The sequence below is a fragment of the Pongo abelii genome, chromosome 4 (assembly GCF_028885655.2).
Source record: "Pongo abelii isolate AG06213 chromosome 4, NHGRI_mPonAbe1-v2.0_pri, whole genome shotgun sequence".
Classification (NCBI taxonomy): Eukaryota; Metazoa; Chordata; class Mammalia; order Primates; family Hominidae; genus Pongo; species Pongo abelii.
The window spans coordinates 187,348,473-187,373,134 of record NC_071989.2 but is presented as its reverse complement, the minus strand read 5'-3'; the positions used below and the strand labels follow the sequence as shown (position 1 = coordinate 187,373,134).

Here is a 24,662-nt window from a genome sequence, read left to right as displayed (position 1 = left end):
TATTCTTAAAGGAATATTCTTTATATACTTCAAATTTAGAACTTAACTTTAAAAGTTTTTTTTCTGTAATTGTTGAACGGGTGATTATTATTAACTCTAGATAAGCAGGTACTAGAAACCGAAACTCAGAAAATGTTTACTGTTAGAATTCTATTAAATTTTAAGTGTTGTATTCTTTTTCATTGGGTGATATCAGGGTGATAAGCAGACATTCATGGAAAGGCTTGCTTTGTCCATTGTGACAGTTTGTTTAATAAAACCACATACACACTCTATTTAAGATTAAAATCTAACTGGAAAGTCAGCTTGGAAAATGGACATTTCCAAGTATGTTTGGTGAGTCACAGATATAAAAATAGAAATTCTGATGAGGTTTCAGTTTTTAATACCTAGTCCTTAGGAGTCTTAACATTGGCCAGCATCTGTTTATCAAATGACATAAATACGTAAACCTATGAGAATTAAGTTTATTAATTAGGCAGTTTATGTTTGTGATAATTCTTATGGGAGAAAGAGGATTTGATTGGAAAGCATTTTGGGAAGATAGTGCTGCTGAAATTTCCAGAATTTAATTGATTGGTTAACATAAACTTTTTGACTTTAGGGTTTGTTGTTGTTGTTCTTTTACTGTCGTTGTTTTCACATAAAAACTATATGGAGCTGGGCACAGTGGCTCATGCCTGTAATCCCAGCACTTTGGGAGACCGAGGCAGGCGAATCACCTGAGGCCAGGAGTTTGAGACCAGCCTGGCCAACATGGTGAAACCCTGTCTCTACTAAAGATACAAAAAAATTGCTGGGTGTGGTGGCATGGCCTGTAATCCCAGCTACTCGGGAGGCTGAGGCATGAGAATTGCTTGAATCCAGGAGGCGGAGTTTGCAGTGAGCCGAGATTGCGCCACTGCACTCCAGCCTGGGCGACAGAGCCAGACTCCGTCTCAAAAGAAGAAAAAACAAAACAAAAACCAAAAACCCAGTATGTGGTAAATTACTTAATTGGGCAAAAGAAAAAAAAGTCTGTTGCTATGGTTCAGTCAGCCAGGTAGGAATATTTTTTGTTGTAGAATTCCTAAGTGCTTATTTCCAGATATAGGTTAATTTTTGTTAAAAGTATCCCTGTTTCATAAATGCATTACACAAATATTGGAGTTTTATCTGTTTATGTTTTGTTTTGTTTTTTAGACTGAATCTTGCTCTGTTGCCCAAGTTGGAGTACAGTGGCGTGATCTCGGCTCACTGCAACCTTCTGCCTCCTGGGTTCAAGCGATTCTCTTGCCTCAGCTTCCCGAGTGGCTGGGATTACAGGCATGCGCCACCAGGTCCTGCTAATTTTTGTATTTTTAGCAGAGGCAGGGTTTCACCATGTTGACCAGGCTGGTTTCAAACTCCTGACCTCAAGTGATCCTGCCTCGGCCTCCCAAAGTGCTGGGATTACAGGCATGAGCCACTGTGCCTGGCTAATCTGTTTATGTATTTTAAACATAAAATGCATGGGATTTTCTTGTAGGACAAATAATGAAACCAAGCTTGGTTTCCTATGTTACTTAGGGGCAACATTTGTCAATACAGTAAGGCTGTGTTCCTAAAGTAGACTAGGAGTTTAAGAAAGCTGAAACAAAAAGTTTATTGTAGAATGACTGCATACATTACGTTTAGGCCTCTGATGTAGTCCAAATACAGTGACTTTATTTCAGAATAGTTGAACTGTATGTGATAATTTTTTTAAAGAAGCATTTGATGTTTAAAAACAAGGTTTTTCCTGAGTCTACCAGTGTAGCGCTACAGATTAAGGTGTTTGCTATCCTTTATTTTCCCTTTCATTTTCTTTTTTCCAGTGCCATTGTACTACCCAAGCCTCCTGTCCTTTCCCCCAATAAGTGCTTCAAGTTCCCAAATTAGTGTTTACTTTGTATCAAAAACTCATTCTCAGAGTAGCTGATCTCAGCATATAGGAGGAAAGAAAAATATTCACATTATTTCTTACTAAGAAGTTATTGATTGCTAACCCCCTGTCTCTTCTGAAAATTTACATTCTTCACAAAGGGTATTTGCTAATTTCTAGGCCTAATTCATGGAATTTTGGGAATTAAAACGAAACTTTAAAAAATTAGGATAGATGAAATGCTTAGAGGTTAGGGTGGTACCTCTGGGATCATTGAGTGTCTTTTGTCAACCTTCCTTCCCCTCTTCTTTGAGCTTTCAAGTTCCTACTCTTAATTGCCTTTTTTCCTTGTATTTCTGAACTCATTTTCTCAAGTTCCAAGGTTTTTTTTTTTTTTTTTTTTTGACAGTGCCTTGAGCGTCAACACTAAAGGGGAAAAAGATTTAGAATGGCCAATGCAATGAATCCTTTGTAATTTAGGTATTTTTCTTAATAATTTGATACCTCATAGTTTACTGTTTCTAGAAATTCCATTGAAGTCAAGCTTGTTTTTCTTATGAGACATTTGTAAAGTGCAGCTAAATAGATTATTTCCAGTTTTCTGCTGCTCCTCATTTTCTTGAGGTTTTTTATTCATCCATGCATTCATGAAAATTTTCAGAGTAGTTGAATTAAATTGACTCCTGCTGACAGCAAGGGGACAAACTACTAACAATTTTATACTTCATAAAATTGAAAACTACTACTCTGAGTATTCTAGAAGGGCTGTATACTAGAGAAATTGGAAGTGACTTGGCCAAATCTCCCAGTAATTGTGACTTAAATTCAGGTTTGCCAGATTCTAGCATTGTGCTTTCCTGTAATAATACATTGAGTCAGAACGATCAGTTTGATTCTTATTCACAGCTCTACTCTGAAATGACTCCGAGTGAAATGGAATAATAAAACCCAGGTTTTTGGCAGGCGCGGTGGCTCATGCCTGTAATCCCAGCACTTTGGGAGGCTGAGGCGGGCAGATCACAAGGTCAGGAGATCAAGACCATCCTGGCTAACACATTGAAACCTTGTCTACTAAAAATATAAAACATTAGCCGGGCGTGGTGGTATGTGCCTCTAGTCCCAGCTACTCAGGAGGCTAAGGCAGGAGAATCTCTTGAACCCAGGAGGCCGAGGTTGCAGGGAGCCGAGATCGTGCCACTGCCCTGCAACCTGGGCGACAGAGCGAGACTCCATCTCAAAAACAACAACAAAAAACCCCAAAACCCCCAGGCTTTTATTACTTGTATTTCATTTATTCAAAATTTTCTTTACTGAGTTAAATATCGCATGGCCATTTGAAAACTTCTGTTTTAAATGATAGGCAGATACCAATATTTAAGTCTTACTTTGACATCCTGGAATGAAGAAACACTTTGGGAGTAGGTGATGTGGGTTTTTAACTGTCTTCCAGTTTCAAAATTCTGATTCCCACAAAATTTGGTGCGAGTGAAATGCTTTACACATCTAGTACTTGATTAACAAAAGCTACATTTTCAAATATTGTAGTCAGAAGAATTCATTATCAATAATAGCCGACAATTGTAGTCTTAGTAGAGTTCATATTTGCAAAGAATTCTAATTCTTAAAGGTTTTTTTTTTTAATCACTTGATCACTGTTTTTAGGAATTTGATCTCTCCACCTAAATCCCTAAAAGGTCTTAATGTAGTTTTTTGAATGTGGTTGGTTGATTGGTTTTGTTGGAGTTCATTTTGTTTGTTTTTAGAGATGGGGTCTCGCTTTGTCACCCAGGCTGGATTGCATTGGTGCGATCATAGCTCACTGCAGCTTCAGACTCCTGGGCCCAAGCAATCCTTTCACCTTAGCCTCCCAAAGTTGCTGGGAATTACAGGCATGAGCCACTGTGCATGGCCTGTTATGTTTTTCACGTAAAGGGAATGTAACGTTCAAAAGTCAGGTTAGTTTTATAACTGTCAATCCAGCCTTTTGGGATATAGTTAAAAGAGTAAATTCCCCTAATATGAATATACTCTGTTTAAGTCATTTGAGAGAGTTGGCCAGTTCTATATTAGGGATTAATTTTTAAAAAATAGAATGCAAAAGTCAAACAGAATAATGAATTTCTATATACATATAGCCCAGCTTCAAAAATTAAAAACATTTTGCAAATTTTGTTCCTTTCCCCCAACTTAATTTCCCTGTTGTACTTAAATACAAATGCCAGATAACATATTATGTCACTCATAATTTTTTATTATGAGTTTTAATCATTTGAATTAAAATAATTTGATTATTTTTATTTTAATTATGAAATAGTAACATATGGTATCATAATATGGTATTTCATTCCTAAAATATTTTTAACAGATAAGTTTTTTCCCATAATGTCACTATCATCTAACACAATAATTCTTTATCTCATATTCAGTCCATATTTAAAGTTTCATGAATGTCTGAAGAAAATGCCACTTATAGTTGATTGGTTTGAATCAGGATCCAGTCAAGATAGGGGACTGGAAGAATGAATGTCACTATGATGAAATATTGAATATGGGAAATGCTTTAAGACAAATGACCCAGTTTTATTACCGAAAAGGTAGAATGAGGTTGGAGGTGGAGAATATACATACAGTGATTAAGAGCCCTGAGACATATTAGCGTGTGTGGACTCTGGTCCTGATTCAGACAAATTGACTATAAAATGATATTTTTAAGCGGAATTTATTCTAATAAATACAGTAGGGACGTTAGAAATATACAATATTGCAACTTTTAATAAAATAATGGATCCAGGCACCTAATCATCATCAGATGCTGAATCATTGGGTAAAAATTGGAGGATGTATTAGTCCATTTTTACACTGCTATAAATATACTACTTGAGACCTCGTAATTTATAAAGGAAGGTTTAATTGACTCACAGTTTTGCATGACTGGGGAGACCTCAGGAAACTTACAATCATGGCAGAAGGGGAAGCAGGCACATCATACATGGCGGCAGGAGAAAGAAGTGAAGGGGAAGGAGCCCCTTGTAGAACCATCACATCTTGTGAAAACTCACTATCATGAGAACAGCATGGGGGAAACTACCCCCATGATCCAGTCACTTCCCTCCCTTGACCCATGGGGAGTATATTTCGAGATGAGATTTGGGTGGGGACCGGGAGCCAAACCATATCAGGGGACTTTATCAGGAGGATTGGGCTGGCAATGCCTGAACTCAGTGATCAGTCACAACCTAAGATTGATAACCCGATGGTGTACTTCCTGAGGTGATGAAATGGGAAGTACACAGCACCTGTGACGTATCATTTTCTTAAAAAGTTGTACCTGGGTTTAAGCCTCTAGGTTGAAGCTGTAATATAAAGGTTTTAGCTCTTTTTGCCTTTCATTTCTTACTTATCATCTAGTTCCTTGAGGTAGCAGTTTAGTGTATTGAAAGGACTTGGATTTTTTGCACCATGGTTAGGACCTTGGTCCCAGATCCTCTCTGACACTCAACCAAGTAAAATAATTTTACTTTGTTACTTGGGGTTATTTAGAAGTAATATCCATGTTAAAGTGTGATTAAAATCATCTAGCAGATTACCTGGCATTTGGTAGTTCCACTAGGAAATAGCAGTTACTTTTTCTATAAATGTTTTAAACCCAATTTTTTGTTTGTTTGTTTTGTTTTTTCTTGAGATGGAGTTTTGCTCTTGTCGCCCAGGCTGGAGTGCAATGGTGCGATCTCAGCTCACTGCAACCTCCGCCTCCTGGGTTCAAGCAATTCTCTTGCCTCAGCCTCCCAAGTAGCTGGGATTACAGGTGTGTTCCACTACGTCCAGCTAATTTCTGTATTTTTAGTAGAGATGGGGTTTCAAAATGTTGGACAGTCTGGTCTCAAACTCCGGACCTCAGGCAATCTTACCTGCTTCGGCCTCCCAAAGTGCCGGGATTACAGGCGTGAGCCACTGCGCCTGGCCAACTTCTTGTTTTTTAAGTAATGTTAATTGTTCTTGATGGCACCAGAAATTACTGTCAAGAATTCTATTTTTAACAACCTAGTTTTTATTGCAGCATTTCACTGAAATTGGAAGGAGTAGAACTTTCAAAGAAATTTGTATTTAACAATCAAGTATGTTCACTATTCAGATTTTTTTTTTTTTAACATTCACTCCTTTTTTGGTTTTAACAGTTACAATTCTGGGGAGAAATCATATCTAATTAAAAGACTGAGGAGGCTAGGCACGGTGGGTCACGCCTGTAATCCCAGCACTTTGGGAGGCCAAAGTGGGTGGATCACTTGAGGTCAAGAGTTTGAGACCAGCCTAGCCAACATGGCAAAACCCCATCTCTACTAAATACAAAAATTAGCCGGGTGTGGTGGCAGGTGCTTGTAATCCCAGCTACTCGGGAGACTGAGGCAGGAGAATCGCTTGAACTTGGAAGGTGGAGGTCGCAATGAGCTGAGATTGTACCGTTGCACCCCAGCCTGGGTGACAAGAGCAAAACTCCATAAATAATAAAGAACACCTGAATTAAATACCCTTTGAGGCTGGAATGTCATAGGCCAGCAGTCAGTGTAACAAAATGAAGTAAAGATTAATAGATTTTTGGAAGATCCGTCCCCCTGCCCTGGCCACCCAGGTGACTTAAAAATTTTTCCATTGTAAATAGAGTTTTTAAAACAAAACAAAAAAAAATCAAGTTTTCAAAAGCTTCTTGGTTTACTTCTAGCTAAAGACAACATGAGCAAGTATGGTTTTGAGAATGATAAAAGCAAGCCTTTATGATATTTAGAGTATCTCATTTATAGGGGAGTTTACTTTTAAAAGATCTCGCTATTTATACTTTTCAGATTACTCTAGAAACATTTAAATATTTAGAGTGTCCTCACAACAACTACATAACATGAGAACAATATGGTTTGCTTGCCAGCAGAGTTCGTTGGATTCAGACTCTGTTGTCACCTGTATTATGTGGACAAGTTACAGAATCTCTGTAGTCTCCTCATCTTTGAAGTGGAATACTAACACCTAACTTCCTGAGGGTTGTGAGGATTAATTGAAATTATTTACATGAAGTGCTAGTGAACAGTAGCTATTATTTTCACCATTTCTTGATCTATTCCCCATAGATTTATACTGTATTCTATAGCCTACAAATTATTTTCCTGTTATTTTGCTTTTCACCCTATAGGAATTATATAAATGAGTCAGTGCAAATAGAGATTATCTCCATTTTAATGTTAGCACAATACCTTTTTCTATGTGTGTACTTTTAATTTTTTGTGTCTTTAAAATGTTTCTTATAGGCAGTATATAGTTGGATTTGCTTTTTTATCCTATCTAACAATCTGCCTTTTAGTTATGTTTGGACCACTTACATTTAGTGTAATTATTGATGTGGTTTGGTTTAGATCTGCCATCTTGATATTTTCTGTTCCATTTGTTCTTTATTACTATTTTCCTCTTTCTCTGCCTTATTTTGGATTATTTTTCTGTAACTCCACTTTATCTCCTTTGCTGGCTTATTAGCTGTAACTATTGTGTGTGTTTAGCAGTTGCTTTAGAGTTTATAGTGTACATCCTTGTTAAAAACCATCCATGTTAAAAACCCACTCTCTCTCTCTATATATATATAGCTTTAAACCATTGATTATCTTTAAAAGAGATTTAAATAATAAGAAAAGAAGCCTATATTTACCCACAGAGTTAGTATTTTCTATGCTCTTCAGTCCTTGTGTAAGTTCATATTTCCATCTGGCATGGTTTTCCTTCTGCCTGAATTAATTCCATTAACATTTTAAAAATTGTGGGTCTGATGGTGGATGAATTTTTTCAGCTTTTGTATGTCTAGGAATCTCTCTTTAGCCTTTGTTTTTTGAAAGGTAATTTTGCTGGGTATAAAATTCTAGGTTGACAAAAGATGTTGCTTACCTATCTTCTGGGTTGCATTGTTTCCAACAAAGAAATCTGCTGTTATCCTTGTTACTGTATTTATGTCTCTTTTTCTGGTTACATTGTTTTCTTTCGCTCATTTCAAGCATTTTGATTATAATGTGGCTTGTGTGGTTGTCTTCATGTTTCTTGTGCATGGATTTCTTGAAATTATTGGATATGTGTGTGGGTTTATATTTCTTAATCAAATTTGGAAAATGTTTTCAGCCATTATTCAAACATTTTTTTCTGCCCTCTCCCCCACAGACTCCAGTTATACATGCATTAGGCCACTTGAAGTGATTGCACAGATCACTGATGCTCTTCATTTTTTTCAGTCTTTTTCTCACTGTTTCATTTTGCTTATATTGATATATTGTTAAGTTCATTGATCTTTTGCCCCAAAGTGTCTAATTTGCCTTTAATGTCATCCAATGTATTTTTCACCTCAAACATTACCGTTTTAATCTCTAGCATTTTAAGTCTTTTTAAAAGATATCTTTCATATCTCTATTTAACATGTTAAATCTTCCCTCTAGTTCCTTGAACATATGGAATTCAGTTACAGCTTTTAATACTTTGCTTACTACTAATTCTGTTACCTCTGTCATTTCTGGGCTGGTTTTGATTGATTGCATTTTCTTCTATTATGGGTCATTTTTTTTGCTGCTTTGCATGCCTGGTAATTTTACCTTTTGTTTTACCTTATTGAGTAAAATTCTGTATGCTTTATTGTGGGACATGATTAAGGATTTGAATCAGTTTGATCTCTTCAGGTTTGGGTTTTACACTTTGTTAGACAGGACCAGGGCAGCAATTAGTCGAGGGCTAGTTTTTTCCCCACTACTGAGGCAAAAACCTTTTGAGTACTCTACCCAATGTTCTCTGAGTTATCAGATTTTCCACACTGGTTGGTAGGAAGAACTATGCATGGCTTTGTGTGAGCTGTGGGGTTTGTGTTTGCCGATTATTAGAGTCTAATCCTTTTGGGTTATTCCGTCCTGGCCTCTGGTAGTTTCCTCACACGTGGATGCTGATGAGTCCTTAGGTAAAGGCTTCAAGGGGACCAGTTACAGATCTCTAATTCTCTGTGCAGCTCTCCCCTCTCCTATCCTCTCCTCTGCAAATTCTAACTGCTTTGGCCTCCCTGGACTCAGCTTTCTGTCTTCACCTTCGGCTGGCTCTACCTGCACTGTGTCCTGGAAAATCTCTCCAGAGTAGGAACCCAGGGCGGTCCTTGGGTTCACTTTGTTTCCTGTCTCCCAAGGATCACTGAAGCCAGGGCAGTCCTTGGGTTCACTTTGTTTCCTGTCTCCCAAGGATCACTGAAGCCAGGGCAGTCCTTGGGTTCACTTTGTTTCCTGTCTCCCAAGGATCACTGGCCTTTGATGCCTGATGTCTGGTGTCTCGAAAACTGCTGTTTTATACAGTTTTTTTTTTTTTTGGCTTTTTAGTTGTTTTACATAGATAGTAAATCTGGTCCATGTCAATATCTCTGTTTTAAAAACAAAAAGGTAGCCAGGCATGGTGGCTCACACCTGTAATCCCAGCATTTGGGAGGCTGAGGCAGAAGGATTGCTTGACCCCAGGAGTTCAAGAGCAGCCTGGGCAATATAGTGAGACCCCCACCTCTAAAAAAAATAATAATAAATAAATAAATAAAAAGTGAGGGTCTATAGCTTGTTTCAGTTTATACTGTGAGGTATTAGTGGAGCCAGAACTAGAATCTGGGCATTGAATCAAAACCTGGTGCCTTTTTTAACATTGCCTTCTTAAAAATTTTTTTTTAAATAACATTACCTTAAAAAAAAAAAACAATGCCCTTTGCTATCCCTTTAAACCTTGTGGCTTAATTTAAACAATTTTCTGCTGAAAATTTTTATAAAGTGGATTACATATCCATGCCTTCTTGAACAGCAGTTTGAACATATTTGAACCTTTTCATTATTAACATTACTTCTTCAGTGGTTGTCCACCCTACCTGACCCAAATAATCCCTATTTTATAAGATAGTTTGATATGCTCCCTTTATCTCCAAGAGTCTGAGCATTTGTAGATCATCAGGTCAGGGTTGCTACACATTTTTGTTCCCGTTGCAATTGGGCAAAGGCGTATCATGAGGTGCCCGGCCTATTCTCTCCTGCCTGCTGTATGAAAGCAGTCCTACCTCTTCCTCCTCATTAGGGTCAATTGCCTCTGCCAAATGGTGCCTTCTTGATTTCAGGTCCCTATATACAGAGTTCAAAGTGCCCTGGGTGGCAGCAATAGCTTATAGTTTAATGGAACCCCTACTGTGTCCCCTAGCAAGAATGTAACCCCTTTGAGAACTAGGACCTCCAACTCTCTAACAGCAAGCATAACATCCCCCATGGGGTCATGGGGAGAGATGGCTAGTGCTTCTACCCCTGGGTTTGTGGACCCACGTATTCTTAATGGGAGCACAGCATCATACAGAGGTTCCTGATTTAACACACACACTACATCCTGAGAGATGGCACTAAATCCTTCAGGGAGTGGCCTCTGAGCTGGTGCTTCATCTGTGCCTTCAGAAGGCAGTTCCAGTATTCTGCGAGGCTGGTTGCTCCTGACCAATGCAGGATGCAACACAACCAGTGGATTCCTTGGTCCATGGGTCCACCCCAGACCTTTACTGTAAAATGGGTGCCCTGGTTGGGTGTGGTGGTGTGTGAGATCCTGTACCTGTGGGTTGGGTATTCTGTAAGGATAGCAATGCTGGCTGAGGCTTTGCAGGCGGGAAAGACAAGCCCACACCTGGTGCTGTCCCTGTGAGGGGCAAACCACTGGCCCTTGCAGGAGGGAGGGAATCCAAAGTAGCTGGTTTGCTACCACGTGGCCAGTCTGCCTGAGGAGTACCTTGTTTAGTCTATTGCTGACAGGTTAGCCATTCATAGGCAGCAGTAGCGGGATTGGTGTAAGTGCTGTCTACCTGTTAGGTGATGCTACACACGATAGGTTAGTGGATATTCTTTTATTCCCCCTCAAGATCTGCCCTTCACCCTTCTGCCTCTGCTCTCTGCCCTTTAGGAGGCTGGCCCCGTGCCCTGGAGGTTTGGTCATTGGAAGGCCCCAGTAGATCAGAGAGCAGGAGAGAGCGGTTGAGTATTTATTCTGTGAGCTGCCTCCCTTTCAAGCCATGGCTTGGCTGTTCCCCTTAACCAAGGGCCACAGGTGCTGTGGAGCAGCCCTCTTCTACAGCTCCGAGTTCCCCAGGGTTCCCAGTTAGGGATGGTGATGGCCTCCCCCTGTCAATACCCGCAAAGTGCTGCATCGGCCTCCCCTGCTGGCCCCTCTGCTCTCCACTTTGTGAAGTGGCTGTACATTCAGGCTGTCTTGAGTCACCCTCTCTGAGGATGCCATCTAGTCTTCCAGGACCCAAATGGACACAAGTAAGTCATTTTCTTTTTTGCCTTTTAGAATGCGTTGTAGACAGTATTTCCATCTTAATTCAGCTGCCCCTTGGGCCACCTTAAATTGGGCAGTCTGGGAAGGTCTTTTAGAAGCAGTGAGGTTGAGGACCTTGACCTGGAGGATGAGGGGCTTGCATTCCTGATCTGAGAGCAGGAATGCAGGTAGTGAGGTGGTAGGCAAGGGCAGAGGCCCAGGGGCCAGTGAGCTTGGCTTTTTCAATACACAGAAGCTTCTGGAACATGGCAAACAATACATGCAGTAACATTAACATAGGTAGGTGGTGTGCAGTTTATGTGCCTGTAAGAAATGTAGTGCTGACTTGTAAGAGGGTGTTGGCCTCTTTTCAGAATAGAGTGTCAAGTTTGCTTAGCACAAGTACTTTTCATTCTATTGGGCATACACTAGACTTTAGCACAGAGCCGAGGCTATCGACCATAACCCCCGGCCATCTCAGGGGTTCCCCTCTGAATTAAGGGAAGGAGACGGAACATGTTAGCCAGAGGCGCTCAACAGTTCTAAAAGGTGAGTATCCACAGAAATTAGACAACCGGAAGATATCCAGAGAGTGAAAGGGAAGATGGATATAACGTATTTTTCTTAAAAAAAAAAAAAAAAAAATGGTTGGGGGGTTACTCAAATCACAAAGATCTGAGCTACTGGTTTGTTGTTTTATTTAGGTATTACAGGAGTTAGCGAAAGAGTTACCTGGGACCCATTTAGGACGTGAATATGCCTGGTAGGAATCTGAACCCAGCCTGACTTCCAGCAGTTCTTCTCTTTCCTGCCACGACTTGTTAGTGCCACTCATTGTGTTCCCTGGACCCAGGCTGTGCGCCACAGCCTTCTTGCCTCAGCCCTGTGATTTCAATTTGCAGCAGAATCGCAGTACAGGTTAAGTGTGGTGCATACTAGATCATAATTTTTGGCCAAGTTGTGCGTCTAATACAGAATTAAGTCACCAGTTGAACAAGACTTGGAGTTCATTTTCTGACTCTTTCCCATTCGTTATAGTCTCAGTTTTCTCAAAAGCCCTCTCTAGGCCAGAAACAGTCTTAACCATTTTTGTTTCCCGCACCGAAGTCCGGCAGCTAAGAACTCGTGAGAAGATTCTAAGAGGCGTATTTCTGTTTGGCGCAATCTCGACCCTGCCTCTCTAAATGTGAGTGCGCAGAGGTCGCTTTCCGCCACGAAGCGGCGCTAAGCCACCACCTAGGACAGACCCACTAAGTTTTTTACAGGATTTGAAGTTTTGAACTTTTACAAGTGTCAGAAAGGTTAATTCACAAGTTTAGAGGAATGCGCTAAGGCACGAGTGGTGGGTGCTCCAGCCAGGGGTAGGCTGCAGAAGGGGCGCGGTGTCGCTGGGCGCCCCTCCGACCTCTGGGGTCCACAGTGCGGACTTGGGCTGGGGAAGCCTCAGAGGTGCGTGCGGGGGCGGGTGCCGGCGCCCGGGACAGGTGAGGGCAGAGGTGCGCGCTGCGCGTGGGATCAGCCTGGCGTCGGCCGGTGGCTCCGAGGAGCTAGATCCTTCCTCGCCCCCGCCCCCTCGCCGCGCGGGGCCAGCCCGGCCGCTCCTCCCCTGGGTGGGTCCCTGCTCCTTTTCTGGCAGGGTCTATTTGCATAGAGGAAACTGCCCAAAGTGGCCGCTGCGGAGGAGCTGGCGGCGGCGAAGGGGGCGTGCGCGGCGATCCGCTGCTACCCGGAGGCTAAGCCCCGCGCCCGGCGGACCTCGTGCCTCGGGCTGTCCCGCCTGCTCCTCTCGCGCTCAGCCTCTGCCCCAGCTCAGCACCGCCCCCTCGGAGAGTCCACGCGCGACGAACGCGCCATGGGCCCAGGCGAGCGCGCCGGTGGCGGCGGCGACGCGGGGAAGGGCAATGCGGCTGGCGGCGGCGGCGGAGGGCGCTCGGCGACGACGGCCGGGTCCCGGGCGGTGAGCGCGCTGTGCCTGCTGCTCTCCGTGGGCTCGGCGGCTGCCTGCCTGCTGCTGGGTGTCCAGGCGGCCGCGCTGCAGGGCCGGGTGGCGGCGCTCGAGGAGGAGCGGGAGCTGCTGCGGAGCGCGGGGCCGCCAGGCGCCCTGGACGCCTGGGCCGAGCCGCACCTGGAGCGCCTGCTGCGGGAGGTGAGCGTCGGGGCGCGTGGCTGGGGCGGACTTGGGTGTGTCGGCTTGAGGGTGGCGGTGCGCTGGGAGCCGGGGGCAGCGTGCAGGTCTCTGGGAGCCGGAGGGTCGCCCGCCGGCTGCGTGCGCTCGGGGCCGTCCCAGAGATGGGCACGTCTGCGCCGAGGCGGAGGCTGGGGGTGCCGGCCCCAAGGGGTTTTGCGGTCTCCGCTCCGGCCTCAGGGTCCCGTGCCAGGCAGGCGGCCGCGGGAAAGGGGAAGGAGAGACCAGGGACTTTGGAGTAACAGACCTAGGGTCAGTCTCCACGGGGTGTGCGCTCGGACACGCCGCTTCCCGCCGGCGGCCAGAGTCGGGGATAAAGATGAGGCTCGTGGGAAGTATCTGGTAACTGTGACCAGTGGCACCTACTGTTCCTCACCAACGCTGGTACACACGGAGAGGCGGTGGTCACGGCGGAGGAAAGCCTCAGACAGGCCCGAGGGCTGGGCCCCTCTGTGCTCCAGTGTGTCTCCAGCAGCTCAGGCGCCAAGGCTGAGGCATCACCGTCGCACTGAGGCCTCGGGGATGGGGGTGGGGGCGCCCACATGACTTGGTAAGATGAGGGGAAGGAGAAACAACCGGGGGTGGAGGACCTGGATTCTGGTTTCAGGCGGTGCCATCTGGGGTGTGGGCTCGCAGGACATCCCGAGTTTCCCGTCCCTTACCTGGGAATCGCGACTTCCACAGCTTACTTGAAAGCTCATATGAGGCTCTGTGACACTTCTAAGGGTTAAGATTGCTGCTGTGTGTCTTCAAAGAAAGAGCTACCTTTGGGTCCTCAAAGCCCTCACCCAGCATGTTGGTCAAAGCCTCCACCTTTTGTGCAGCATGTGCGGCAGTTCCCCTCCCCACGAAACTGGACGGGCCCTGGTGGGCTGGCCACAGCCTCCCCTGCCGAGCCTTCCTCCTCCTCCTGGGATAGATGGCTGCCCCAGACCCCAAGGTCACTGTCCAAGGGGGCATCCTCAATTGCTGTGTGAAAACAGGCAGGGTTTCAAGGTGGAGGAGAGGGAGGACTGGCCTGTTCACCCCCAATTCCCTAGACTGCCCAGCTGGGATCTTTATTAATGTATCCAGCTGTGTTTCCAATGTTGAGTTCCTTTGGACCCCAAAGGAAAGTGGGAGAAGATGACTGCGTACCACACCTCCTTGTTCACCCCACCTGTTTCTTAGTCACTTTAATTTAAGCTAGGATCACATCTCTTCTAGCTGGGTTCTGGGTAAAATTGCTGCTTCATGAAATGATTTCCTATTTTATCCTTGAAAGGGCCTGCAGACTTCAGAACTCTCAGCCCTGCTGGCAACTCCTGGCGATGGTTTCATAATTGCCGCCCATTATCTTTTGGCAAATCCCTGGAGACTAGGGTGTTGAATTGATTTATGGAGGGCCAGTAAAGTTTCTACCTGTTAGTGCTATAAGTGCGGCTGCTCTTCCTCATAGGAGGCCTCTCTTATTTGCTAAAAATAAACCGCAAGCCCTGATTGAGTAAATCAGAAGTCCTGATACAACCATTTTACAAGGAACTACAAATTGTGTCTATTTTAGGAGGGAGGGGCATCCTGGGCAGGCAGCCACTGCTGGGAAGTGTTGATTTTTGAGTCCTGAACTTCAGCGGGAGAGACTGTGCAGTTGCTCTCCCAGGCTTCCCCTGCAGCAGCACTGAATTTTACCTGGGTGAACTATAGTGCTTGAAAAATGAGTTATTGGACAGGGTGTGTGTTCTCTCTCTCTCTCCCTCTGTTCTTGATTAGAAAGGCAAGAGAAAAATTTAGAATCCAGGGAACCCTGTATTCTGGAGAATTTGCTGTGCCATTCACACGTGGTCCTGCTTGCTAATCCCAGCTGGGTATCTGAGGCGCATGCTGTGCATGGAGTGTAAGCTGGCTGGGTTTTCCCGCCAGTGGAGAGTCAGAGATGGTGCAGTATGAATGCAGTTGGGGTTGAACTTCTGGTTGTTTGGGTGGCCCCTGTGAGACAGCTTCTCTCTCCTAGGGTACCAGCCTGTTTCTGCTAGGAGCTATTCTTCTTGTAAATGTCACTGGATGGGAAATGTACACAGCCTGGTCGGTGACAATGAGTTCCTTGGCTGGGAGGAGAGCACTGTGGGAGGCACATACGGGGAATGAATAATTAACTCTAATTAGATGTATGGATACTTTTTCAAGCCATTAGATATGAAAGCAAAATAAATATTGAACTGAAAATCTCGGAAGAAAAGAACATTTGTACTTGAAGCTGTTTTTCAGTTCTGATGTGTTCTCAGTGAAGCCTCTTTTAAGCCAACGCTGAAGTAGTTGTGTATGTGAGTGTGCGGGCAGATTGTCCTACAGCAAACTTGTTTCCAGAGAACCAGAGGCAGAAACCATGTCCACATTAAAGAAAAGACATCCTTGCCAACCATACATGGCTTTAATGTCAGGGGGAAAAAAAGCCAACAAAAGCCACTGTTAATATGGGACCCACTCTCTTTGTTCCCTTGGGAACAGAACTGTGAAATAACTTTTTCTGGGACTGGCTGATGTGCCCGATAATGAAGATACAGAAGCTACAAGAAAGGAATATTCGTGTCAACTCATGATCATTAAAGACCCTTCCCGTGGCACACAAAGGAAGAGATAAACAAGATTTCTGAGTAAGAGCCATGAATGATCGTATCTTCACTATGATGTGAAAATATTCATGCAAAAAAAATCTAATATTATCCTCTTAAAGTGCTTTAAATAGGTTGCCTAAGTAATCAATCCCCCCATCTTATACCTATAGTTACAATGTTATAAAAGCTTAAAACTTTAGAATACATGGCTTTCATAATACAGTAAAAAATGTAATGCAAGGATTAAAGAAATATTTAGTTGTATTCAGAGGAGACCATGCCAGCTTACAATGGATTTATTGTTGGCTGTTGGCCTTCTATTGTCCAGACCAATCAGTTTGAAAACAAGAAAAGCCCAGAGACTCGGAGTAAAGTTTACACATTTTCCTTCTCTCTTATCAACTCTATATATTGGTTAAATACTGTCAACCCAGAGTCAAATGGAGATTTTTCAGCCTCTTTGGTGGTTTGTCTACTTGTCAGGGCTGCTCTCTGCTGTCAGTTTTAATGAAGATGCCTATTTTTGAATTCTATGGCACAACTGGAGATGCAGTGTAAATCATAGCTACATTTGTTTCCTTGACATTTACTGGCTCCCAAAACAACAACAAAAAAGTTTCCTTTCAATGACTTCCTGGCATGCTCTCTTTCTCTCTCCACTCTTTTTTTTTTTTTTTTCTTTTTCCTTGCAACAGTTTGGGAGAGCTTTATAATAATAGTAGCATGTTTAGAATGAGCCAAGGATTGGGGCGTTCCTTTCACAGACATATTTTGTCATTTTGGATTGGACTTTTCCACACTGGCTTTGAAGGTTTGAGACATGGCCCCTTAGGCTGGGGAATCTGTAAGCTGAATGAATTTATACCAGAGGCAGAGCAGAGCAGACTGTGCTGGAGGTTTCCTATCAGCAGAAGAGAGTTTGAGGCCTGGTCCCACCATTTACCAGCTCTGTCATCCAACCTCTTCCACTGCCTCTCCTCTGATAGTGTGGTCACAACTCCTATGTATGCAAATATGATAACAGACAGGAAAAGTACAGGATGGTAAATATGCTTTTGATGGCAAGTAACAATATCCGAGTGTCCTTACTTACCACACGCTACAGGAGAAGCTTGGAAGACGGTCAACACGTCCTGGGTCTGTCAGCGACCTGGCCACAACCGAGTGCCACTCGGTGTCTGCCATTCTCTAGTCCTTTCCTCATGGTCACAAGGTGGCTGCTGCAGCTGTGAACCTGTGTCTTCACCCAAGAGTAGCCTGGCTAGAAGGGGAGGGGGCAGGGAAGACAGCGGTCTTCTTGAGAGGTTGTCTCTTTAATTTCAGTTCAGGGGAAAACTTTCCCACCTTTCAGCAGACTTACAGCCACTAGCCAGAGCTAGGTCACAGGGTCACCATCCCCCGTCACTGGCAAGGGTAATGTGATGGCCATAGGAGGCTTTGGCCAATCTTGACTCATCCCCTGAGGCTGGGCATATTGCCGCTGGAACAGAATTGAGGCTTTGGTAGGAAGGAAGACTGGGCATGGCTACTGGGGAGCAACCAACAGAGTCAGCCAGTGCTGTAGGGCATTACCCCAGCGTCAGCCAGGGCTGTGGAGTGTTACTCCAGCGTCATCCAGGGCTGTGGAGTGTTACCGCAGCATCAGCCAGGGATGTGGAGTGTTACCCCAGCGTCAGCCAGGGATGTGGAGTGTTACCCCAGCGTCAGCCAGGGCTGTGGAGTGTTACCCCAGCGTCAGCCAGGGATGTGGAGTGTTACCCCAGCGTCAGCCAGGGCTGTGGAGTGTTACCCCAGCGTCAGCCAGGGATGTGGAGTGTTACTCCAGCGTCATCCAGGGCTGTGGAGTGTTACCCCAGCGTCAACCAGGGCTGTGGAGTGTTACCCCAGCGTCAACCAGGGCTGTGGAGTGTTACCCCAGCGTCATCCAGGGCTGTGGAGTGTTACCCCAGCGTCATCCAGGGCTGTGGAGTGTTACCCCAGCGTCAACCAGGGATGTGGAGTGTTACTCCCACAACAGTCAGGGCTGCGGAGTGTTACCCTATAGTCAGCTGGGGCCATAGAGTGTTACCCGAGCGTCAGCCGGGGTCACGAGTGTTACCCCAGGGTCAGCTGTGGAGTGTTACCCCAGTGTCTGCTGGGGCCATGGAATGTTTCTGCTGTCACCCCAGAGGAGGCTGGGGCAGAGTGGGGGTTCAGTCATCCACTGGCCCACCTAAGTTTTCATAACCGGGCCCTCCTTCCACTTTGGTGTTTCCCAAGCACCACATTTTGGGAACATTCTTCAACCACAAAATTTCTGCCTCGCTTGGGGCTCTGCTGTCCAGCTGTGCTGCCAGCCACAGCTGAAGGGAAGGTTGCTGGGTTTGGGATTGTCTCTGGCGCAGTCCCGTTGGTTGCAGTCTTTGGCCTTTAACCCTTGAGCAGATGCTGCTCTGCCCCCGAAGTGAGTGACTAAGGGTGGCACTCTAGGACGTTGCTTGCCAGCTTTCCCATATCGTAGCACATGCAAAGAATGGTGGCACTTCCCTCACTGCAGGAACGGAAGAGGACGCTAGGCTGGAGGTGACCAGCCACTCCCCAGCCCCCAAGGACCAAGGCAGTCAGTCTACCCAGAGACCACATACGGTGCCCCTGCACCCACTCGGTGTGTCTGGGAAGCTCTCTTACCCTCTCCTATCCTGCCTTTCCCCCAGCTCCTTGGCTTTCTTAGCAGCCGTATCTGACTGTGGCCTCCAAATCCCCTTCCAGAGCGGGTGCAGTTAGAGTCACGGTCGCCAGAGCAGGCTGTCCCTCCTTCCCTCACCGAGCAGCATCCCATTAGCTTCAACCTTTCTAGATGCCTTCGGATACTTTTACCCTCAAATAGCAATGTGACATGACTCCAAGATGGTGCAGCTTCAATTTAAAAGAATTCAGGCTGGGGCGTGGTGGCTTACACCTATAATCTCAGTGCTTTGGGGGACCAAGGTGGGTGCATAACTTGAGCCCAGGAGTTCAAGACCAGCTTGGGCGATATAGCAAGACCTCATCTCTATTTAAAAAAAAGAAAAAATATATATATATGTATTTATTTCTAGGGGTGTGTGTGTGTGTGTGTGTGTGGCCAGGTGCAGTGGCTCATGCCTGTAATCCCAGCACTTTGGGAGGCTGAGGTGGGTTGATCACCTGAGGTCAGGAGTTTGAGACCAGCCTGGACAACATGGCGAAACCCTGTCTCTACTAAAAACACAAAATTTAGTCAGGCTTGGTGACATGCACCTGCAATCCCAGCTACTTGCGAGGCTGAGGCATGAGAATCACTTGAATCCGGCAGGCGGAGGTTGCAGTGAGCCAAGATCATGGCACTGTACTCTACCTGGGTGAATACATCTAAAAAATAATAATAATTAGCTGGGCATGGTGGTGCAAGCCTGTAGTCCCAGCTACTCGAGACACTGAGGTGTGAGGATTGCTCGAGCCCAGGTGTTTAAGGTTGCAGTGAGCCATGATTGTGCCACTGCACTCCAGCCTGGGTGACAGACTGAGGCTGTTTCAACAACAAATAAAAATCGGGGAAAAAAGAGGGGGGGAATTAATTAGCTTGAGTAATGGAGAAGTCCAGGCTAGTGTCTGTGTAGGCACGGCTCGAGGTGCCCGGATTTTGTTTCTTCCTCTTGGCTCCATATTTCTCAAGGATGCCCTCACTCTCCCCATAAAATGCCAGGGAAGCTTCCAGCAACTCCAGATTCACATCCTTAGTGTTAGTTTCTGTTTTCCAACAGTCCCAGCAGAAATTCCCTAATTCCCTCTGATGGACCAGTGTGGATTGCCTGCATTTATCAATATAAACGGCCTGCACCTAACAATACGGATTACCCGTCCTGGTCACTGAGACCTGCAGGGCAGCCTCTCGATGGACGAGGCTCAGTTGTGTCTGTGTGTGTGTGTTCATGTGTGTGCACGATCAACCCCACTGGAGCTCTAGGGACCAAGAAGTGAAAGCTGATCCCAAAGGACAATTTGGAGTGTTGTTATTGGAAGAAAGGGGAGAGGACGTGAGGCCGGTAAAACCAGTAGGTGACCATCCAAGGAACAGGGTGAGAAGCTTGGGCTCTAAGCTGGAGCTGTGTTCTAGAGAAATTCCACCTCGATGGCATGAAACTCAATGAAAGGATTTTTGATCCAGTGGGGTGGCCAGTGGGTGCTTGTTCTGTAGAGGTTGATGTACATTGATAAATTTGGGTTTATCTGTAACAGTGTCGAAATCTGTGTTTCTCTGTATATACTGTGCTTACAAAATGTGAGCTTTACAAGTTACTTCAAATCCTAAAAGTTGCCCACAACAGCCTCATGAGATGTACAGACAGAGGTTACTGTCATTGTTTTACAGGGGGAGAAATGTCACAGAGGTGGAAGAGCATGCAGGGCCAGGCCTGAGCTCCCTTAGGTTTGCAGCCTGCCTTGGAAGAAGGGAGTGAAAAGGACGAATGTCTGTGAACCCTGTGTGTGGGTTTGGCACTCAGTCTGGGACAGTGCGCGTGTGCCCAGGTCAGGCCATCTGCTCCCAGGTCCCTGTTTCTCTGCCCACTTTCATCAGCTTCCTGGGGAATGTTCTCACGGGGAGTGTTCTCAGAGGATGTCTCTGGCCTAGTTGGGGAGTCTGGGGAGTACCCCAAGTCCTTGGGACCTGGAATGGTGAGGTGCGTGTAGCTTGGGGGTTGTCACGCCTTGCTTGGTGCTTTTGGAGGGCAGAGTCTGGAAGAGGAAAATGCTGAGGGCTGGAGGGGAAGGCTCTAGATGAGGAGCCTGGGGGCCTCTCTGAGCCTCAGTTCTGGCTGTGAAGTAGGGCTGGCGCAGCCAGGGGTGCGCTGTGAGCCCTGTGCCCCGCTGTCCTGTGCTTCTAGGATCTCGCGAAGTGTGGATGTGATCCTACACCTTCAGAGGAGCCCTCTCTGCCCCACAGATTTCTACATTGCTCCCTTCTCTCGAAATAATTCTGAGTCCCTCCCTGGGGCAGTGGCGGGTGTTGGGGAGGTGGAGATCCTTCACAGTGCCCTCCTCCAGGCAGCTGCACATCACATTCTTGCCCCTTGACGTACCCATTAGTGCTCCGGCTCCTGCTGCCTGCCGCTGAGCTGTGGCTGCCTCCTTTACCTAGGCTCTCAGGTCGGGAAATGGCATGATGGCTTTGCCCATCCTTCTCTCCCTTCCTTTTTTTTTTTTTTTTTTTTTGAGACAGAGTCTCATCCTGTCTCCCAGGCTGGAGTGCAGTGGTGTGCTCATAGCTCACTGCAGTCTTGAACTCCTGGCCTCAAATAGGCTTCCTGCCTCAGCCTCCCAAAATGCTGGGATTACAGAGCTGAGCTACTGCACCTGTTCCCCCTGCCCTGCGCTTTTTTCTTTTTTAAATAACCAAGCTATGTCTTGATTTAGCATGATGAATGTTACCCAATAATCTTACCATCCTAAACCAAGGGCTATTTAACTTTCTGCATAATCCTTTCTCATCCATCCTGTAGACAGATATTTGCTCACCTAATTTTAACCACAGGATGCATACCATTTATACATTGCTTTTAAACTGTACAGCAGACACGTTTTTCCAGGTGATGCATCATCTTTAGGGTCATGTTTGATGAGTGTATCGTATATCCCATCAAGAAAATCTTGTATATCCCATCAAGAAAATCTTGTATATGCCATCAAGAAAATCTGCATCCTATTATCAACGTGGCATACACCCTCCCCCTATTTTTGTTAATGCAGATAATGGTACAGTCAGTGGTTTTGAGGGGAAAGTTTCTTTCTTCTGTTATTCTTCGGGATGTGGAGTAACTGGATACAGAAGGATGTCTTTCGGGCTTTGTTTTTCGTTTTAATTTTTTTTTTTTTTTTTGAGACGGAATCTCACTCTGTCGCCCAGGCTGGAGTGCAGTGGCTTACTGCAACCTCTGTCTCCCGGGTTCAAGCGATTCTCCTGCCTCAGCCTCCCGAGTAGCTGGGATTACAGGTGCGCACCACCATGCCTGGCTAATTTTTGTATTTTTAGTAGAGTCGGAGTTTCACCATGTTGGCCAGGATGGTCTTGAACTCCTGACCTCAGGTGATTCGCCTGCCTTGGCCTCCCAAAGTGCTGGGATTACAGGCATGAGCCACCACGCTCAGCCTTCTTTTAATTTTAGAACATCTGAGTTTGAGACAGACAGGTTTCTCCTCCTGTGGTATTCGGAAGCTGTGGGACCATTATGAAATTGTGCTTCAAGTTTTATAATGGGCAATGTGGATTCAATATATCTTTTAGTTGAATTTTTAATTTCAGTTGGATTTATCATTGTTGTAGAAAGCAAAAAGCAATTGATAACAAGGAAAGCCTTTAAGTTTGAAGGTTTCATTTCAGAATTAGGCCCCTGTATCAGTTTGGTGTGGAAACTTTATTTCTTTTTGAGATAGAGTCTCGCTCTGTCACCCAGGCAGGTGTGTAGTGGCGTGATGACAGCTCACCGCAGCCTCCACTCCTGGGCTCAGGTGATCCTTCCGTCTCAGCCTCCCGAGTAGCTGGGACTACAGGTGAGCACCACCACAGCTGGCTAATTTGTAAAGTTTTTGTCTTGCTGTGTTGACCAGGCTGGTCTTTCACTGCTGGGCTCAAGCAACCCTCCCACCTTGGCCTTCCAAAGTGTTGAGATTACAGGCATGAGCCAACCACACCCGGCCAGAAACCTTTCTTGAGCAGCATTTAGTGGTGCCAGGCACTGTGCTTGGTCCTCACTGTGATTTGTCATTATGTGAACGAATGTAATTCAGTTTGGGAAAATTCTCCAGAGGCCACACACCACCTCCAGCTTTCTCCCTTATGCAGTTTTCATCATGTGTTGAATCAGGATTAATCTTTAATTGTTGACATAGGCATGCAGAGAACATCCCTTCATCATGTCCAGAAACATATTTCAGGACTAAGCACAAACCACTGGGAAAAAAAAATAAGCTTGCAGATGTCTTCTGAAAGTCACGTGTCGGCGTACTCCTAGAGGCTACAGGAGAAACAACTGTGTGCGTCCCATGTGTGTCCTGGGCAGAGGATTCACATGTCCTCTAGTTTTGTTTTTTTTTTTCTTTTTTTTGAGATGGAGTCTCAGTCTGTCGCCCAGGCTGGAGTATAATGGCACGATCTCGGCTCACTGCAGCCTCCGCCTCTCAGGTTCAAGTGATTCTACTGCCTCAGCCTCTGGAGTAGCTGGGATTACAGGCATGCGCCATCACACCCGGCTAAGTTTTGTATTTTTAGTAGAGATGGAGTTTCACCATGTTGGCCAGACTGTTCTCTAACTCCTGATCTCAAGTGATCCACCTGCCTTGGCCTCCCAAAGTGCTGGGATTACAGGTGTGAGCCATCATGCCTGGCCTCATGTCCTCTAGTTTCTCAACAGCCTCCTCTCTCTACAGCTGCTCTATCGTGGGTAAGATGGGATCCAGCCTCCCAGAGAGGGGCAGCGATTGGCCCCTGGTGGCAGTGGGCACCTGAACCTAGGTGACCCAGTAACCTCACTCCTAATCCCTAGCCCTTTCCACAGCCTCATGGCAGACCTGGTGGAAACAATGATTTGGCTTTGAGCAGCAGCTTTTTCTGCGAGTGTGGACATCCTTGTAGACATCTGTAAGGGATGGATGCGTGGAGTGGCAGGGAAGACTTCAGCCTTGGCCAGAAGCGGTGGCTCATGCCTGTAATCCCAGCACTTTGGGAGTCCGAGGCGGGTGGATCACAGGGCCAAGAGTTCGAGACCAGCCTGGCAAACATGGTGAAACCCTGTCTCTCCTAAAAGTACAAGAATTAGCCGTGAACAGTAGTGGGTGTCTGTAATCCCAGCTACTCGGGAAGCTGAGGTGGGAGAATCTCTTGAACCCAGGAGGCAGAGGTTGCAGTGAGCCGACATCTCGCCACTGCACTCTAGCCTAGACGACAGAGCAAGACTCTGTCTCAAAACAAACAAACAAACAAGACTTCAGCCTTGAGGTCACCCAGGTTCACATCCCAGCACTGCTATTTTCCAGCTGTGTGACCTCCGGTAAATGAGTGTTTTTCCAAACCTCAGTTTGCCCATCTGTTAAACAGGGATTATAGTACTTGTCTCACAAAGTTTCTGTGAGAATTAAACAAGGGGATGTTTCCCAAGCGCTCAGCGTATCGTGCACACCCTGAACATGGCTGCTGGTGTTAGAATTTTTTCTTTGACTGAATCTGGAAGGAATGTCTACATCTGTTTGCTCATCGGGGTCCCATGGTGACACGGCTGACTTTAAGATTCTTTTAACACCGGGATTCTGCCATCCTATTAAGGATATACAGAAGCAAAAAAGCTGTTAGCACATGTCCAGCTTCTGAGTCAAGGAGCAGAGAAATGTGAGTTGGTTGTTGAAGAAATGCAAAGACTGAATTTGCTTCATGATCCCATTTTTTGGTTTATCATTTGAGCAGACTGAGACTTTCCATTAATTTAAAAAAGTCATGACCAAAATAAAAATAAAATTATTCATGAAAATAATTGTATGGATTTGTCATTGTGAAAGGGCACACAAATACCTAATCAATTTGCTTTTAAGAGAGTCCTCTGTCTCAAAAAAAAAAAAAAAAAGTCTGTTTTTGTAATCATGTAGTATGGCAGCAACACGGCGAAATGCTCATGGTTAATCTGGTGAGCTAGAGGCT

General features: G+C 45.4%; 1 protein-coding gene across 1 annotated transcript in view; it reads left to right on the top strand.

Moving 5' to 3' along the window:
• Positions 1-296: 296 nt before the first annotated feature.
• COL23A1 (collagen type XXIII alpha 1 chain) overlaps positions 297-24,662 on the top strand; it is a 369,266-nt gene continuing 344,900 nt past the window's right edge. The window contains exon 1 of the mRNA XM_024247215.3: positions 297-13,349. Coding sequence (XP_024102983.2) covers positions 13,056-13,349 — 294 coding nt within the window. The 5' untranslated portion in view covers positions 297-13,055. The remainder of the gene's footprint in view (positions 13,350-24,662) is intronic.